We start from the raw sequence: 19,123 nt of genomic DNA, 5'->3' as shown, positions 1-19,123 counted from the left end.
ATGGTCTACCTAATAGTATATGTCCAGCAATCATGGGTACAATATCACATAAAACTACATCCTCATATCTACCTATACTAAATTTTACTTTGGCTTGTTTATTTACCCTCATCTCACCACTATCATTTAACCATTGTAACCTATAGGGTTCTGGATGTTTAATTGTTTTCAAGCTTAATTTATCAACTACAAGATTACTTATCACATTAGTACAACTCCCACTATCTATAATCATGTTACAAATTTTACCTTGTATTTCGCAACGAGTGTGAAAGATGTTTTCTCTTTGTATCTGCTCTTCATCTTTGTAGACAGCAAGTACTCTCCTTGAAACCAAGCTCAACTCGGCATTAGATGTATCTACAGGCTCGGCTTCATCTTCATTGCAATCCTCCTCTTGCTCGGTTTCAGCCCCACTAGCCTCACTCTCGGATTCCACCTCTTCATTACCCTTAATTACCATTATTCTTCTATTCGGGCATTGGCTGGCTATATGTCTTCTTCCTTAGCACTTGAAACAAATAATTTCTCTTGACTTTTGAGGTTTAAGTTCAGATTTTACCTCACCTTTAATGGCTTGGACAGATTCGGCTTTAAGTTCCCTTCTTGGCCGGTTAGTAGCTTCTTCACCAAGCTTCGGCTTCAGCTTGCTTTCATAAGTAGAATTGTTTTTCCAGCCACTTGAACTTGTCCTTCCACTGCTAGAAACTCCTCGAAACCATGTGCTAACACCCCTCCTCTTGAATTGGTTCTCAAGCTTAATTGCTACATGTAACATATCCTCCAATTCCAAGTATTGTTGTAATTCAAGCTGGTTGGCAATGTCACGTTTTAACCCTCCAAGAAATCTTGCCATTGTTGCCTCCCTATCCTCATTCATATTCAGCCTCATCATTAACATCTCCATCTCTTTGTAATAATCCTCCACGGACCTACTTCCTTGAGACAAAGATTGAAGCCTTTGATGCAGCAACCTATGGTAATGGGATGGCACAAACCGCTTTCTCATGGCTCCTTTCATTTGTCGTCATGTCAAGATTAAATCATCACCAACTCTCCTTCGGGTATTTTGCTCATTGGTCCACCATTGGAGAGCATAATGTCCAAACTCCATTGTCGCCAACTTCACCTTCTTACCTTCCGAATAGTTGCGGCAGTAAAAAATCATCTCCATTTTTTCTTCCCACTCCAAATAAGCTTCGGGATCACTTTTACCCATAAAAGGTGGGATGTTAATCTTGATATTTTCCAAATTATCATCTGTATCTTCCCTCATATATCTTCCACGGCCAGCTCTATCTTGGACAGCAAAAGTTTCATCCATACCTTCTTCAAAGTCTCCACCGAATGGCTCCTCATCAAATTCCTCTCTCGGTCTCTCGTAACCTCCTCGTCCTCGACCTTGCCCTCCATGGAATTCTTGCCTATTTCTTGTATTCGGCATTCCTTGTGAGGCTTCTAGTCTTCCAACTCTTTGATTCACATGCTCAACTTGAGCACTAACCCGCTGTATTGACTCCAAAACAGCTCTCATGTCCACTTGGTCTCCACTCCCGGTAGCTCGGGCATCGCCATGGAATGCTACGGACTCTTCCTCATTGATCCTCAAGGGTGGATCTCCTCTTCTTATTCTAGAATCTGCCATGTTAGTAAAATACTGCAAAAAATAAAATAAACCCTCGCAATATTCACTCCCTCACGTGTTTCACTCAAACAAGGTCTCGACACTCGTGTTTGTACACTAGTTTCGGCTTTTACCCTCTTTTAAGCTCTCACACACTCTTGCCTTTTTCCACTCAATGAATTATCTCAAAGTTCTAATTAAAACACCCACAAAACAGCAATTAGATCACTAGTATGTTTAATTAAATTTATCAAGAAAACAGTAAGCAAAAATAAACAAATACCGAACGGAATGAAAATACCTATTTTCGGTTTTTTCTAGAAAAAATAAAGCAAATTAATGAGAAAAATTTAGAATTTTGAAGAACTGGACCAGACGATAATAGATTATGAGTTGTTGGTTGTTGTTCTTTGTAATTCAAGTTTTGTATCAAATCCTTTAACTGATTTTAGTCCAAATAATTTAAGCACCCAAAATCCAAATATCCAGCAACAAAAATAATTTCCCAGCAACTCAAATAAATAATCCAAAAAAAAAAAAACCAACAGCTCCAACAAATTTTCAGCAAACAAATCAAACTCCAATAAACCGAAATATTTTTTCTTTTTTTTTTTCACTCACAGAACATAAACAACTGCAGTAGCAAGAATAATTACCAAAGTTGCAATTCCAACTCCAGAAATTCACCAAACACGTGATCTCCAAATAAACACAAATGTGCAGTTTTTTTTTTCTTTTTTTTTTTTTTTATATATGTTGCTGCAAACCCTTCTTCTTTTTTTTTTTTCTTTTTTTTTGAATATATGAATGCAAATATTTAAGACTAAAACAGCAAAAGAAAATCAACAAAACCCAAAATTAACAAGAACAATGATGAAAAACAACCAACAAACTAGGAAACAAAAAAAATACGATAAAACTAGGAAATCCTATTTCAACTAGGAATGACTTTTTTTTTTTTTTTTGTGATGTAAAACGTGTATGGGATGGATGCAACCTTAACCTAATGCTAAAATTGCAAAATAACACAAAAACAAATAAAGCAAATAAAGATAGATCAAACCTGAACAAAATTTAGCTCTGATACCAAATGATACGAACCTAGGACGACCTGCTCCTAAACCCGTATTATATTAGCCCGGATCTTAATTAAGTTCAAGTTCTAATGGAATAGACCTCAACCCCTAACCAACCTGTGGTTAGAAACCTTGGTATAATGTAGACGCCACAATAGGGGATGGAAAACCTATTGATAAGTCAAGCTAAAACAACCAATTCTTTAATGGTGTTTTAGGTGTTCTCAAAGAACAAAGAGATAATTAATCTCACAAGTATTTTTTCAATCAAATCAAAGTTGTATTCTTATTGAAAAATAAGCCTTTAAATAGGCTTTGAAAGAAACAAAATAAACCCTAAAAAACCCTAGATAAAACCGGCCACACACATAAAGAAACCTAGTTGGCCGCAACTATACTTCCTTTCCAAATCTAAGTTTGATTAATTAATTCCTTTATATTAAATTAGGAATTAATTAATTTACAATAAAATAAAAATCTTCCTAAAGTTATTTGTCCAGAAAATAAATAAATAAAAACCCAAAAAGAAAGAAAGTCAATCACAAATTAGGTAACTAGTTGACTTTGACATCTAGGCGGAATTATGTCTTCAACCGAGCTAACTTATGTCTGCCTGATGTTCGAGCTAACTTATGACCTATCCGAGCTAACTGATGTCTATCCGAGCTAACTTGTGTTTGGCCGAGCTAACTGATGTCTGTCCGAACTAAGTTGTGTCTGGCCGAGCTAACGGATGTCTATCCGAGCTAAGTTGTGTCTGGCCGAGCTAAGTTACATCCGATGTCCGAAGTCCGAGATCAGATGTCCGAGGCAAGACTCGTCCGAGATCAAATGTCCGAGGCAAGGCTCCGATATCCGAAGTCCGAGATTAGATGTCCGAGGCAAGGCTCCGATATCCGAAGTCCGAGATCAGATGTCCGAGACATGGGTGTCCGATATAAAATATCCGATGTATGGGTGTCCGATGTATTAGCCTCCACCACTTGAATACTTTGAGTATGGACAAGTCCTTTTGAGAATGAATTACTTTCTGGATAAAGGCAGCAAGGTTGTCCTTAAACCTCTTAGCTTGAGCCGTAGTGATCGGTCCAGTCTTCATCTGTATCGAATCAGTACCCCAGCGAGTTGTCGGTGGTGTGAGCTCGGGCGGGTTTGCATCACCAGCTACTCCTAAAAATTTTCCTTTTCTCTCATGTAAGAGGTTGCATCGCAAACAAAAAGCCTCCAAAGAGAAAATCCTTCAGCACTTTGGATATCATAACAAAATAATCTATCACTCTTCCTAACCATCTCCAAATCAATCTCATTATTTCATAGTAGACCCAAACCACCAGCTAGCTTCTACACATCACAATTTGGGAAGCCTAGTCTTTTGCCAATTCTTTCAAGCTTCTCTTTTCCACACTGAGTTTCCATTAAGAAAACTCCTTGCAACCTGTATCTCCTAGCCAAACCTTTTAAAGCATTAATTATCTCTGTGTTTGCAAGTCCCTTACAGTCCACAATAGGAAATTCAATGGTTTGGGAGAACATGATTCGACCCACCTCATAGATCGTTTGAAAATCCTAGGTTCCTTTGAGATTTGTCATGCCTCCAAACCACTATTAATTACAAAGCCAGTAGAACCTGTTCTTCTTGGTTCACATTTGCAGCGCCTAGATCTACTTTTGGAATTGCTTTCCCCATTGTCATCCTTCTTTTTGTAAATGATTCTTAAATTATGGATAAATGATACCAACTTAATATATATCATAGTTGGATTAAATTAAAAATTATAAAATAAAGGATAATTTACAATTATCTTTAAAATTCCTAATATAGTTGGAAATAGGACTACTTTAGCGCATATATATATATATATATATATATATATATCTGTACATGTGACGTAAAATTCTGTTTTTTGTTTTATATTTACAAGTGACATAATTTTATTTTATTTTATTTTTGTTTCTGAAATGTATTGACATATTAAATACTCAATTAATAATTAATAATTTAACACTAAATTCTAATTGTGAAATAATATATTTTGATACTTATCATATTATTAAATATCAATAATATTAAATATCAAATATAAAATAGGAACTATATTTCAGTATATAAAATTTCTCTTTATATATATAACACATTTTCATATGTTAGGGAAAAAAAAAAAAAACACACACACACATGTAATGAAGAAGATTAACTCTAATAGTTATATTAATGAAAATACGAATTTAAATTATAATAAAGAAGAGCAAAAATAAAATAAAATAAATAAAAACAAAGTGGGATCTGGCAAAAAAAGAGAAAGAGCAAAAACTGGCAAAGCATTTATAAAAATAAATAAATAAATAAATAAATAAATAAAACTGGCAAAGCAAAGACATTGAAGGCGGCGTGAAAAGCGAACTTCTTCTCCCCCGTCCAAGTTCGGAATCACTTTTTCTCTTTTTGCCTTCTTTATCTCCTCTTCCGGATCCCACATTAGCACTTTTTTCACCTCCACTTTTTTCCAACTTTTTTTGTCTTTCTCTTTCTTACGTCATCTCCATTCTTAACCACTACATCTCTTGGCTATGATTCACCACTTGCTGACTCAGATTCCACGTGGCATCACCCTGCCACACTCCATGTACTCCTTCCCATATATAAAACCAATTCCAAATCAAATATTCAACCCATAGAAGCAGCAACAAAAAAAACGAAAGAAAGGAAACTTAATTTTTTTTTAATAAAAAAGATAAAAGGGTATAAAAAAGTTGGAAAAGATTAAAAACAAAAAAGAAAAAGGTTTTTGTAGAAAAATGGTGTACTTTGATGCTTCACGTTCTTGGTGCCTTCGTTAGGACTAGGAGTACTTTACTGAGCAAAGTTTTTTCTTTTTTTAAAAGAGAAGTTTTCTGCGTCTCCTGAGAAAAAAAAGCCTTTTTTTTTTTATTTCATTTTAGCTTCTTTTTTTTTTTGGTTTTGCTTTTCTTCTTGGCTATTATTTTTTATGGACTTCTAAGAGAAGGCTTGATTTGTTTGTTTGGGAGAGAAGAAATTGTTTGTTGCAGTGATGAGTGAGAGTAATAGTAATGGCGACAATATCATCAATTGTACAACGGATCAGGCAATTAAACTCTTCGGCAGGACAATTCCTGTACCCGAAATTCAGATTTCAGACAACTCTGATTCGGCTTCTCGGATTCCCCCCACCACTCAACTCATGGTATTCTATATATATATATTTTTTATTCTATATATATATATATATATCTATAATATATGTATGCAAGTGTTTATATTTGTTTCTAGAGTAACATATGTGATTCTTTTGTTTTTACTTTTCTTTTTCTTGTGTTTTCTTGAAATGGAATACCAACTTTCTGTTCCTTTAGATTTTGTCCAGATTGAGCTTCGTGAAACTTTCAAATATCTGAGTTTTATGACTTTTTCTTTTCTAAATTTTGGGGCTCTGTTATTTTGATTTGCTAATGAGTTTCTTTCTCTCTTTTTAAATCTCTTTCTTAGTGTTTAGTTTTTGTTTGATCTATGATATGTAGAACGTTTCTCGACCATTTGTGAGAAATTTGATGAAGATAACAATGCATTAATGTTCCATTTGGGTTCTAACTTTGTACCTTATATGTCTTTTGGATGTTTGGCATAAGAGTTTTTGTTTACTGATTGTCCTTTTTCTATAACTACTTTTGGTAAAAAGTTTTATGCTTCTAGGTTTTCTCCTATCTCTTTATTATTTTTAAAATTTTTTGTTTCCTTTTTTCTTATTTTTCTATTTACAGGATATGAAATTGATTTACTTATTTATTCTATTAATAAAAGCTTTCCAAAATTAGGTTGAAGTGGTTTGGTCTTGTCAACATATAAATTGTGAGAATAACTGTTTCATTTCTCTTTTAATAAAGTTACAAAATTCTTTGTTACTTCCAAAAGATACAAACTAGTTCATTGTCAGTTGTGAGAAGCTGGTAAACTATAAATTATAGATAAATGTAATCTCAATGCTTTGTGACAATGGTATATATTCTGAAGAACTCTGTTTTTCTACCCTTGTAGTCTCCCTTCTCCTTTTAGTGTTTGAAGAATTAGGTGAAAGCTACAATCTTTTGGCAAACATAATCTATTAAGGAATAGATATGACAATAAAATTATAAATGTCTTAATAATTTCTCCTTTTAACTTCGATTGTAACAGTAATACTGATTTGTGATAAATGTTTGAAGACAAATTTGTTCTGATGATGAATGTGTTATGATTGTAGTTCTGCTCTTTGCTCATCTAACCTGTGTGTGTACTAATTCTTTCTCTCTAATGTCAAGTTCTATAAAAATGTAAGCCGTTTTTTTTTTAATTTGATTACAGGAATCTTGTGGTGACATATCAAAAACTGAAGTGGACAGCCCCTGTGCAGAAAGCTTTCGGGAGCCCAGGAAGTTATTGGGTTTAAGCAATTGTAAGGAGCAGAAAAATTCCTTGCAGGTTAATGAAGCACAAGAAAATACTAAACCAGTGGAAGAGAAGGTAGATGGTAATTGTTCAGAGCAAGAGCAAATTCTTAAGAAGCCGGACAAGATACTTCCATGTCCACGATGCAACAGTTCTGACACGAAATTTTGTTATTTCAATAATTACAATGTCAACCAACCTAGATACTTCTGCAAGAACTGCCAGAGATATTGGACAGCTGGAGGAACAATGAGAAATGTTCCCATTGGTGCTGGGAGACGAAAGAATAAGCACTTGGCCCCTCAGTACCATCAGATTATGGTATCCACTGATGGAGTACCACCGGCTGGGTTAGAAACTAGCGATGCAAGCAGTCCGCAAGTTTTCTCGTGCAGTGAGTCTAAACCATCTTTCAATCCGTCGAATGGAAATGGAAGAGTGATAAAATTCGGTCCTGAAGCACCTCTATGTGAATCCATGGAGAATGTGCTTAATCTTCAAGACTACAAGAGATATGTTGAAATGCGGTTTGTCAATTCTGGGGAAAATGGACCAGAGCGCTCATGTGGATCTTCCATGACCCTTACAAGTGATCGGCGAAGTGAATTACCTGAAAATGTATTGCCTAGCGAGAAGGTTGGTTTGCAAGAATATTCTCAGGAGCATAATAGTATGTTACATCCTATGCATTACCCCGTTCCTCCATTGGTTTTTTCTTGGAATCCAGCTTCTTCTAGTTCACAATATTCTCAGGGCATTTTTGTACCAAATGGTGGTCCTAACCAAGCTCAGTGGAATCAACCACCAATGCTGACTGTTCCTGGCCATTCGAGTATGCCTTTTCCTTTTCTTCCAGCATCATATTGGGGTTGTATCCCATCATGGGCTTCTGGAAGAGGAAGTGTGTCATTGACTGAATCTATTAATTGTCCTTCTCCTTCTTCATCCAACAGTAATGGTGGCTGCTCAGGCAATGGCTCACCGACTCTTGGAAAGCACTCAAGAGATGCCAATCTTATGGATGAAGATAAACTAGATAAGAGCATTTTGGTCCCAAAAACAATACGACTTGATAAACCGAATGAGGCTTCGAAAATTCCAAAGTGGTCTACTTTAGAAATTAAGCCTGATCAGAATGAGTCTGTATTAAAAGGTAACATTTTTAGAACTTTAGAACATAAAACGGAAGGCAAGGACCATTTATATTCTTCTCCAATCATGGAAGCAAACAATGTGGCTCTATCTTGCTCTCATACATTCCAACAGAGCACGTAATTGACTTTCTTTTTGGGAAGGACCAAAGTTGTGTACTCTGCAATTTCGCATAAAGTTTTGTTGGAGCTTCTTTTTGTTGTGACTTATAAAAGCCATGTACTCTATGTCATTATACACTTTTCAATGACGAATTCTGCAGTAATCTCGACCTCAGCAAAACCCCAAAATGCCATGTTTCCCAACAGAGTTATGAATTTATCTGATTTATTTTGAGTTAAAAGTTGTACATAGCAGAGAAAAGTCAGTGTTTCTTTATGGTTCACAGGCTCGTAGATTTAAAGCTTAAACGCTATTGTATCTTTTTGATTGATATACCAAGAGCTATAAGCTTAAAACGCTATGTATCTTTTTGATTGATATACCAAGAGAACGACATAAGTCTGTTCCAACTTTTCCATCAATGTATTGAAAACCTATGTTTCAAAGCAATATGCCTCTGAATCTTTTTGTATGTTTGTTTGCATTGCTTCTAATTCTAAAAATTTTCTGTGCCTCTTCTCTGTTATTGTTCTTTAAGTATGTTTGGATGAGATTGATTGATTAGAAGGGGTTTTAAATATGGCTTGTAAATAGAGATACAGGACTATATATTTACAGCTGTTTCGTTATATTTATTTATATTTTACGTATTAAATTGGCTGAGGGGATATTTTAGCCGTCCTTCTTAGCATATATTCAAAATTCAACTCGTATGAAGTTTTCTGAGTCTTGTTATTTTAGCTAGGCTGGCTAATTTGGCTTGTAATTTCAGGATGGATAAAAGTTGCCGAGAATGAAATATATGAAGATACTTTTATATGCTTATAAGTTTATTGATTTACAATATTAATGTAATAAAATAAGATAATTAACATTAAAGTCGGTGCAAAGAAATTACTGTAACTAGCAATATATAGGAGCTTGGATTAATTGAAAATGACTAGGATATATTTACGTGGTGATCTCATCAATAAATATCACACGGCTTTACCACCAAGATTACATACATGTCCACATTTTTATTGACTTCTAGCCTTAACATTTTATTTTGCTCTGGGAAGTCAATTTCGTAAATGAACTGAGTTTATCTTTCTCTTTTCCCCTTTGTCCATCTTTTTATTTATTTTATATATATATATTCACTCGTGAATGGTACCAAAAAATTCTTGCCCAACCCTGAAAGCCTCTCCTTTTGAAGTCTTTGCTTCCATTTCCTACTGCTTATGCTTTCCAGGAAAGGGGCATTAAGGCAAAGAAAGAATAAAGATCCGACACTAAAAGGAAATAAATGCTCTTTATGACTCATCTACATGAAAAGGTTGGCGATAAGAGTTGTTTGGATAAGCCTTGAAAAGCCATGCTTATCATCATTATAATGGATAAAAGACTCAAATATCCTTACTTCTAAAGCAATTAGAGTTTCTAGGAAGTTTTCTTAGTCTTGTAAATTTTTATTTCAGTAATATCAAAAAAAAAAAAAAAAAGAAAAAGGGAAAAGAAAAGAAAAAATTCAAAGAAAAAGAAAAGCAATTAAAGTTTTAAAACAAAACTAATATCCTATGAACTATCTTCCAATTTATCTTGAGAGATATATTGATCTGCATAAAAAAAATGGGACTCATTGATTAATTTATTTTGTTGTTTGTGCTAATCCTTCAAAAACATTACTTTTAAATACTAGAACCATAAAATAGAAAAGTGAACCATGAATAAACATTTAAATTTTAAATAAGATCATGTGGATTCTATTTTTGATCTCCATATCTACATGTATCATAGAATAAGCTAAACATAAGCTTTTCGCATTTTCGATTTTGAATATAGGGGAGCCTTTCTCATACAAAAGCTTTTAGTAAACATTTTTGAGAAATGATAATCACCTTTAAATTTCCTTGATCTAATGATATAGATTTGTTCTCTTTAAAGCTTTTAAAATTTTTATATTCATACCCAAACGTTTTTTATTAGTAAACATAAATGACATTTGTTCACCATGCACAAATTAATTATTTTAAACACATTTTTCTCATTTATTTATTTTTTTTTTCCATACACAAAACAAATCTACGAGTGTTTTCTCACTCGTTTAACCAATTTTTTTTTTTCTAAATTTTATTGGTAAACTTTCTAAAGAGAAACTATTCAGTTAGATGAGCCTACTACAATAGCTGTAGGCCCGTCCAATTACATTACGTCAATCCATTAATATAAGGCATCATTCATTTTTTTTTTTTAACATTTAATATGATTAAATTCTAAATTGGTGAGTTATTTGTTAACAAAGCAAATTCCTTTAATATTTCATTCAAAAGAAATCAATTCCTTTAATATAAATTTATTATTATATTTATTTTTCTTAAAAGAGTTATCCTATTCATTTTACTTCTCAAACAATCTTAAGAAAAAAGTCAAATATTATTTCTTATTATTATTAATTTATTTTAAAGAAAAAAAATATATTATATATACTATTGCTCTATTTTTATAAGTATTTTGGAAAATTGGTATAGGCATATATATATACACACACACATATATATATCTATATATATAAAATATTTCTTATAAAATAGTATCAACACAAAGAGAAGTACAAAAAAATATATTTCTTAGATATATAATATTAGATGGAATATGAAACACATAATAACCTTTTTTTTAGGTATTTTCGGATGAAATATATATTTATATACTTTTTATGTTTGTTGTTTTGTGAAATAAAATTTTAATAAAGTAAATGATATAATTATTCTTTAGAAGGAAACAAATATAATAAGTTATTGAATAAGCGAGTTGAGTTGATCACAAATAACTTACCAATTTGAAGTTTAATTATATCAATTTAAAAATTACATGAATAACATATCATGTTTGATGAAATTGCATAATATAATTAGATGAGCCTATAGTTAACGTGATAGACCCATCCCACCAAATAATTTCTCTTTCCTCAAACCTTAAACAATTTTAGTTTTGTTCAATTAGGTATTGTTAGGATATATATATATATATATATAACTAAACATTTTTAATTATCAATTTGATTGCAGCCATATAATTATTTTTTTAATCAAAATTAGTAGATTTTTGAATACTAAATATTATGCTGTCATCTGAGTTAAGATTACTAGTTCTATATATCTTCTGTATTATTATTATTATTATTTAGGTTCTGGTTCTGTCTATCTATACATACAATCTTTAAAAATGTAAATTTATGGCAATTTATTTTCAAAATTGAATTACAGAGGTTAATTTAGTCAATTTAGCATTAAAAAAAAAATCACTTAATGATCATGTGGGAGTATATTTTTTCGTATAGAAAAATAAATAAATGAGGAGAGAGAAACATGATTGGAAGAGTTAATTTAATTTATGTATAGGAAATAAATATCATTTATGCTTTACTTAAAATAAAAAGTGCTTGAATAAGCGTGTAGAATTTTTAGGGTTTTAAAAATAACAAATCTCTATCTTTAAATTAGATAAATTTTAAAGTAAGGATCATTTGTTGAAAGTATTTGTTAAAAACCTTTTATATAGGGGATGCTTCCTTATATATAAGTAGTCTTACAGTCCTTGTTCCATAAGTATATCTAGACTATATAAAATTATGATATAGTGCAAATCAATTAGGTTAATTTGGTCATTTGAACTTCATCCTAACTTATTTGCACTATATATTGATTTTATAAAATGGGTAATTATTAATTAGTCTTATATCAAGTTGAATTGATAATTTTAGCATTAGACTATTTTTTATTAGTTTTTAGATCACTTTAAGTTTAAAAATAAATTAGTGACAAAATTTAAATTCAACGACATACCAAAATTCTATTTGGATAAGATACGCCTATAGAACCCGAAAATGATAAATGTATTATTAAATACATGCTATTAAAATAATTCAAAGATTAATAAAAGAAAACTTAATGGTAAAACCATAGATCAACCTAATATGAAATTGATTGTTATATGAAATTGATTGTTTATATATACATACTTTTATTATAAAAAGGATCAGATTTACTCAATAAAAATAAGAACATAATGCTAAGCATCATTTTGAGAGAGCCATATTGCTCCAAAGTGGCACTCTATAAGCTTGTTAAGTGATAAAGTTTCTGCTTTGGAGCAAAATTGACTCTAATGAAATGATATTCAATGTTAGATTCTCACTTTATGAACTAAACTTAGTCCTCTTTATAGGAAAACCATTATATATACATATAAAATTAGACACAAAATAAGTCCTTAATATCAAAACCAATATCATGACTTCTTCTTCCTTTTTTTTTTATTTTTATAAAAACTTTTAGATCATATCAAATGCTGAGATTTAAAATTATATTTATTACTTACTAGGTTTGGAGAGGATTTATTATACGCATCACCATGTTTTCCAAAATAAGTTGAAAGAAGCTTAAGCTTTCATCTTCACTCATCTATTGACTTCAACACTTGTGCTCAATTACTTGGGTAAATCTATGATGTATCCACCCAATATGATGTAATAATCCCTTTGGATTCTTTAATTTTGACTTTAATTAATTTAAGCATTAAATCGTCTAAGATTTCATATATCATCGCACTATAATCTGACTTTAAACACAACTTAAGAAATATCAAGCCTATGATGGAATTTGGTGTAGGTTTATGTTGTTGTACCCTAGAGCACAATCATTCAAGGTGTTAGTCAAGAATGATTGTTGTTGGTTCTTGGTTCTTGGTTCTTGATTTTGTTTTTTTTTTTTTGGGTTTGTTTAGGTTTTGTTTCTGGTTTTAATGGAGGTTTAGGGTTCTTGAGAAGGTTGTTAGCTTTTGGGAAGAAGAAGAAACCAAAATGTAGTAGATGAGAGAAAGAGAGCCAAAAATGTTGTTTTTCAAAATCTGTTTTTGAATATTTTTCTTTCTCAACGTTTTTCATTACAATTTTCATACTTTTAAATACATCAAAAAGACAATAAGACATGCTGCCATATTGAGCAATAAATACAAAAGCATTAAAAGTAACCAACCAAGCCAAACTACCTCAACTAACTCTAATCAATGTGCTGGGCATGCAAGAAACCTTCTTTAATAGGCAGTTCAGCTTGTCTAAGGCATTTGAATTTGAAAACCAGCTCCATTTGACTTGAAAATTGGAGGGAAGCCTTTTTGAATATTAAAATATGTTCTACCCAAAAACAGATAAAACAAAGTCCATTTACCCATTCAAAAGTAATCAAACCCGAGGCAGTTTTGCCCAGCTTTCTGGGCAATAACACTGCACAAGGGTCAGATTGTTTTGGGCTTAACTCAGCCTTCCCAACTCCAAATTGGGCCATTATTTTTGCTGCTGCTTCCTCTCCATATCTAGTTTATCATATCCAAAATTCAGGTCCAAATACCAAACCTACTTCAAACGGAATCCAAGGAAGTGGACTTACGTTGCTGGAAATACAATTCCAGCAACTAGACAAAAAAGGCCTTAAGCTAGATAATGAGCTTAGGGCATTACAAAAAGGATATTGTTCTTAAACATTACAAGATAAAATAAAATGCATAAACATAAATAATGTTTGGTCTTTGATGTTGTAAAACAAAGAGTGCAAGTGTAACCGAACTACCTTGCACATTGTGGCAAGATCACCACATTTCAACACTCCTCCTTGGTGTTCTTGCTTAAAATATTTAGAAGCTTCCTCAAGGTCTCAAATCTTGCTTTTGGAAGTGACTTGGTGAAGAAATCTGCAAGGTTATCTTCAGTCTTGATATATTCCAAGCTTACTTCTCCATTTTCTTCATATTCCCTCAAAGAGTGATACTTCACCGGTATGTGTTTTGTCCTTCCATGTTGAATGGGGTTCTTGGCTATTGATATGGCTGAAGTGTTGTCACATTTGATGATGGTTGAACCCTCTTGAGGATAACCAAGGTCCTCCAATAATTTCCTAAGCCAAATGCATTGATTTGCACATGAAGAGCAAGCAATGTACTCGGCTTCGGCGGTGCTTTGAGCGGTTGTTGCTTGCTTCTTTGCATTCCATGAGAATGGTCCACTACCAAGTGAGAAAAGATACCCCAAAGTGCTCTTGATATCATCCAAGCATCCAGCCCAATCACTATCCGAGTAGGCCCTTAATCTCATCACATCTTGCCTATCATACCAAACTCCAAAGTCTTGTGTTCCTTTTAAGTATCTAAGAATTCTTTTGGCACCTACAAAATGGTTTTGGGATGGTGCTTGCATATATCTAGACAAAACACATGTGGCATGCATAATATCTGGTCTTGATGAACATACATAGAGCAAACTTCCTATCATGCTTCTATATAGGGTCGGGTTTACCTTTGGTGTGCCATCCTCCTTCTTGTATTTGTCTCCTTAGCTCATTGGTGTTGACATTGGCTTGCATTCATCAAGGTTGAACTTTTTCAAAAGATCTTTGATGTATTTCTCTTGAGATATGAAAATACCCCTAGAGCATTACATCACTTCCACTCCAAGGAAGTAATTCATTTCACCAAGGCTTGACATGTCAAACTCCTTTTCAAGTTCATTTTTCAAAACTTCCACATTCTTTTCATTTTCACTCGTGACCAACAAATCATTCACATAGAGTGAGATAACAATCATGCCTTCTTCATTCCTTATGTATAGTGTTGGCTCATTTGGACTCCTCCTAAAGCCTTGGTAGGTCAAGTAACCATCAATCTTGCCATACCAAGCCCTAGGTGCTTGCTTTAACCCGTAAAGTGCCTTGTGTAGATGGAAGACTTTTTCCTCAAGTCCTTGAACAATGAAGCCCTCGGGTTGCTTGACATAAACCTCCTCTTGGAGCACACCATTCAAGAAAGCTGACTTTACATCAAAATGGTACACCTTCCATGACATTGAGGCCGAGATGGATAGGATGAGCCTTATGGTCTCCATTCTTGCAACCGGTGCAAACGTCTCTCCATAATCTACACCCGCTTGTTGTGCATAGCCTTTTGCCACAAGCCTTGCCTTGTGCTTGCATATTGTTCCATCCAGGTTGAACTTGGTCCTAAAGATCCACTTTACACCAATTGGTTTCTTGTTTTTGGTTTAGAAACCAAAGACCAAGTTTCATTCTTTTCTATCATATCCATTTCGGTTTGCATGGCCTCCATCTACTCTTTCTTTTGCATAGCTTCTTGAGCATTGGTAGGATCACTCAAGGCAACATTGCACCTTTCATATATTTCAAGCAATGGCCTTTCTCCTCTAACACCATCTCCAATCTCCAATTCGGCTCCAATGGTCTCAAGTGCATCCTCCTCATCATCTTCATTTTCTTCATTGTCATTGTTATTGGTTTCTTCTTCTTCATCATCCAACCGAGCATTATCTTCATGGATAAGAAGCTCTTCCTTTGTCCAATCCCAAACAGCATCTTCATCAATCTTTGGCATGTCCTTCACAATGGCATTGGTGTTTTTCATGGCACCATAGCTAGAATGCCCAAGCCTTTTATGCCAAAGTTGAGAAATGGACTCCACTTTGGTTTTTAAGGCTTGTTCATTCCTAACTAGGTCCAATCTATAGCTTTTGTCCTTCAATGGTACCTTAAACAGCTCATTACCACAAGCATCATATATGATACATCCATCTTTTGCAAAATTTAAAGCAAAGCCTCTTTCTACCAATTGTGCTACACTAAGCAAGTTTTCACACAAACTAGGAACATATAGCACATCTTTTATAATTTTGGTACCTTCCTTGGTGTTCAAGCACACATCTCCTTTGCCTTCTACTTTCATGAACCGGCCATCACCAATCTTCACTTTGGTTTTGTAGTTTGGGTCAAGCTCCATAAAGCCATCCTTTTGGAAACTCATGTGGTGTGAGCAACCACTATCCACAAGCCAACCAAGACAACTACTTGTGGCTTTAAGGCATGTGGCCACAAATAGGTTCTCGGCTTCTTCATTAACTACATTGGCTTGTTGTCTCATTTGCTTGCATACTTTGGCAATGTGGCCTTTTTCTCCACATCTTTCACATGATGCATCCGGCCTCCAAAAACACTTGGATGGTGGATGTCCAAGCTTCTTGCAATGAGGGCAAGGTGGATGCCCTCCTCGGTTTTGATGGCTTTGTTATTGTTGTTGTTGATTCCATCCACTTTTGTTGTTGTTTGTGTTGTTGTTAGTTGTAAAACCGGTTTGGTTGGTGTTGTTGCTCTTCCTTGCTTTATTATTCTTTTTGTTGCCGTGGCCACCATAGAATGCACTCTCTATGGTCTCCTCCTTTCTAATGGCTCTCCTTTGTTCAGTTACTTGAAGAGCATTGATGAGCTCACTCAAGGTTATTTCACTAAGATTTCTAGATTCTTCAAGGGAGGAAATCTTAGCTTCAAACCTTTCGGGTAAGCTCACCAATACTTTCTCTACTACCCTTTGATCGGTCAATTGCTCACCAAGGACCCGAATTTGATTTACCATTTTGAGCATCCTTTCCATGAAATCCTTGACAAGCTCATTCTCCTCCATCTTCAAGGTCTCAAATTCTCTTCTTAGGTTTAAAACTTGCATTTGCCGAGTTCTAGTATTTCCATGGAACTCCTCTTGAAGCTCTCTAGCACTTGTGTATGACATTATCCTTGTAAAAATGGAATCATTCATAGAGGAGTGCAAGGCAGTGAGGGCCTTGAACCCCTTGGCAACTTAGGCCTCATGTGCATTTCTTTGTGCTTGGGTTGCATTAGCTCTCAACTCCTCCACTACATAACCTTCTTCTATGACTTCCCATAAACCAAAGGCTTGAAGGTAGGCTTTCATTTTTATACTCCAAATGGAATAGTTTTGGCCTTCAAACTTAGGTGGTGTTGGGGTTGTAAAGGATTGTGAGGCCATTTGAAAAAATGGTTTTTGAAAAGTTTTGAAAAATGGACACAAGAACAAGCTCTTGGGTGGTGGTGTTTTGGTGAGTTTCAACTACTCTTTTTGGGAGGTTTTGGTTTCGGTTGGAAGGCTTTAGGTGGGGGATCCTCTCACAAATAAAATGGTATAGGTTGAAAGCTCACAAGGTCCTAAGAAATTACACTATGCTCTGATACCATGATGGAATTTGGTGTAGGTTTATGTTGTTGTACCCTAGAGCACAATCATTCAAGGTGTTAGTCAAGAATGATTGTTGTTGGTTGTTGGTTCTTGGTTCTTGATTTTATTTTTTTTTTTTGGGTTTGTTTAGGTTTTGTTTCTGGTTTTAATGGAGGTTTAGGGTTCTTGAGAAGGTTGTTAGCTTTTGGGAAGAAGAAGAAACCAAAATGTAGTAGATGAGAGAAAGAGAGCCAAAAATGTTGTTTTTCAAAATATGTTTTTGAATATTTTCTTTCTCAATGTTTTTCATTACAATTTTCATACTTTTAAATACATCAAAAAGACAATAAGACATGCTGCCATATTGAGCAATAAATACAAAAGCATTAAAAGTAACCAACCAATCCAAACTACCTCAACTAACTCTAATCAATGTGCTGGGCATGCAAGAAACCTTCTTTAATGGGCAGTTCAGCTTGTCTAAGGCATTTGAATTTGAAAACCAGCTCCATTTGACTTGAAAATTGGAGGGAAGCCTTTTTGAATATTAAAATATGTTATACCCAAAAAACAGATAAAACAAACCCATTCAAAAGTAATCAAACCCGAGGCAGTTTTGCCCAGTTTTCTGGGTAACAACACTGCACAAGGGTTAGATTATTTTGGGCTTAACTCAGCCTTCCCAGCTCCAAATTGGGCCATTCTTTTTGCTGAGGCTTTCTCTGCATATCTAGTTTATCATATCCAAAATTCAGGTCCAAATACCAAACCTACTTCAAACGTCATCCAAGGAAGTGGACTTATGTTGCTGGAAATACAATTCCAGCAACTAGACAAAAAAGGCCTTAAGCTAGATAATGAGCTTAGGGCATTACAAAAAGGATATTGTTCTTAAACATTACAAGATAAAATAAAATGCATAAACATAAATAATGTTTGGTCTTTGATGTTGCAAAACAAAGAGTGCAAGTGTAACCGAACTACCTTGCACATTGTGGCAAGATCACCACATTTCAACAGCCTACTTATTTTTTCAATGAAACTAGTTAGAAATTTTAACTTTATGAATAAACTTTCCAACCATATAAGATAACAACTATTCTAATATTGATAAGGGATTTAACTTTCAAATATCTTTCAAGAATGCATATTTCTAAAAACTGTGCAGATGTGTTGAATTTCAAATAAAAAACACCTATTGATCCATTTAATCAAATGCAATGAAATTTAACAGAAATGATCTTTAATACAATGAGAAAACTCTTCAATTACAATCACTTAAAAGTTCCAAATATAGCTCTAGATATGAGTCATATAGTGGCTACTGCACATAAATCAAGCATCTTTTATACCGTACATAATTAATTTTCAAATCTCTAAAAACAAACCTTCAAGCTTTAGAAAATCACGTGCGGAATAGATCTCCATCAGCTTGAATTCTTTAAAGCTCCATAAAATGTATCTCTCCATATTTTAGCTAAAAGAGAATCCAATTTAGTAGAAAAAACTTCAACTTTTAGTTTTTTTATTTTATTTTTATTAGCTGAAAATATGAAAAACATGAAATCAATATATTTTCATTCAAATTAATAACAAATTACTAAAAGCAATAGAGAATATTAAGCATAAAAGGCTATAAAAATAGATAAATTTTATGCCTAATAATACCCTCAGCTTAAG

The 19,123-nt window shown here is 33.7% G+C and overlaps 1 protein-coding gene across 1 annotated transcript; it reads left to right on the top strand.

The window, feature by feature from the left end:
* The first annotated feature begins 5,378 nt into the window (after positions 1 to 5,378).
* LOC107433046 (cyclic dof factor 3) lies at positions 5,379 to 8,871 on the top strand. Its single transcript, XM_016044285.4, has 2 exons — positions 5,379 to 5,903; positions 7,058 to 8,871. The coding sequence occupies exons 1-2, from the start codon at positions 5,751 to 5,753 to the stop codon at positions 8,414 to 8,416; spliced, it is 1,512 nt and encodes a 503-aa protein (XP_015899771.3). The 5' UTR covers positions 5,379 to 5,750; the 3' UTR covers positions 8,417 to 8,871.
* Positions 8,872 to 19,123: the final 10,252 nt, after the last annotated feature.

This window comes from Ziziphus jujuba, chromosome 11 (assembly GCF_031755915.1).
Source record: "Ziziphus jujuba cultivar Dongzao chromosome 11, ASM3175591v1".
NCBI classification, from domain to species: Eukaryota; Viridiplantae; Streptophyta; class Magnoliopsida; order Rosales; family Rhamnaceae; genus Ziziphus; species Ziziphus jujuba.
Note: the sequence above shows the minus strand (reverse complement) of the source record. Positions and strands in the feature narration are given on the sequence as shown.

Coding starts and splice junctions, on each gene's coding strand:
- LOC107433046 (XM_016044285.4), top strand. CDS start 5,751: ATGAGTGAGAGTAATAGTAATGGCGACAATATCATCAATTGTACAACG. Junction 5,904..7,057: donor CCCCCACCACTCAACTCATG/GTATTCTATATA, acceptor ATTTGATTACAG/GAATCTTGTGGTGACATATC.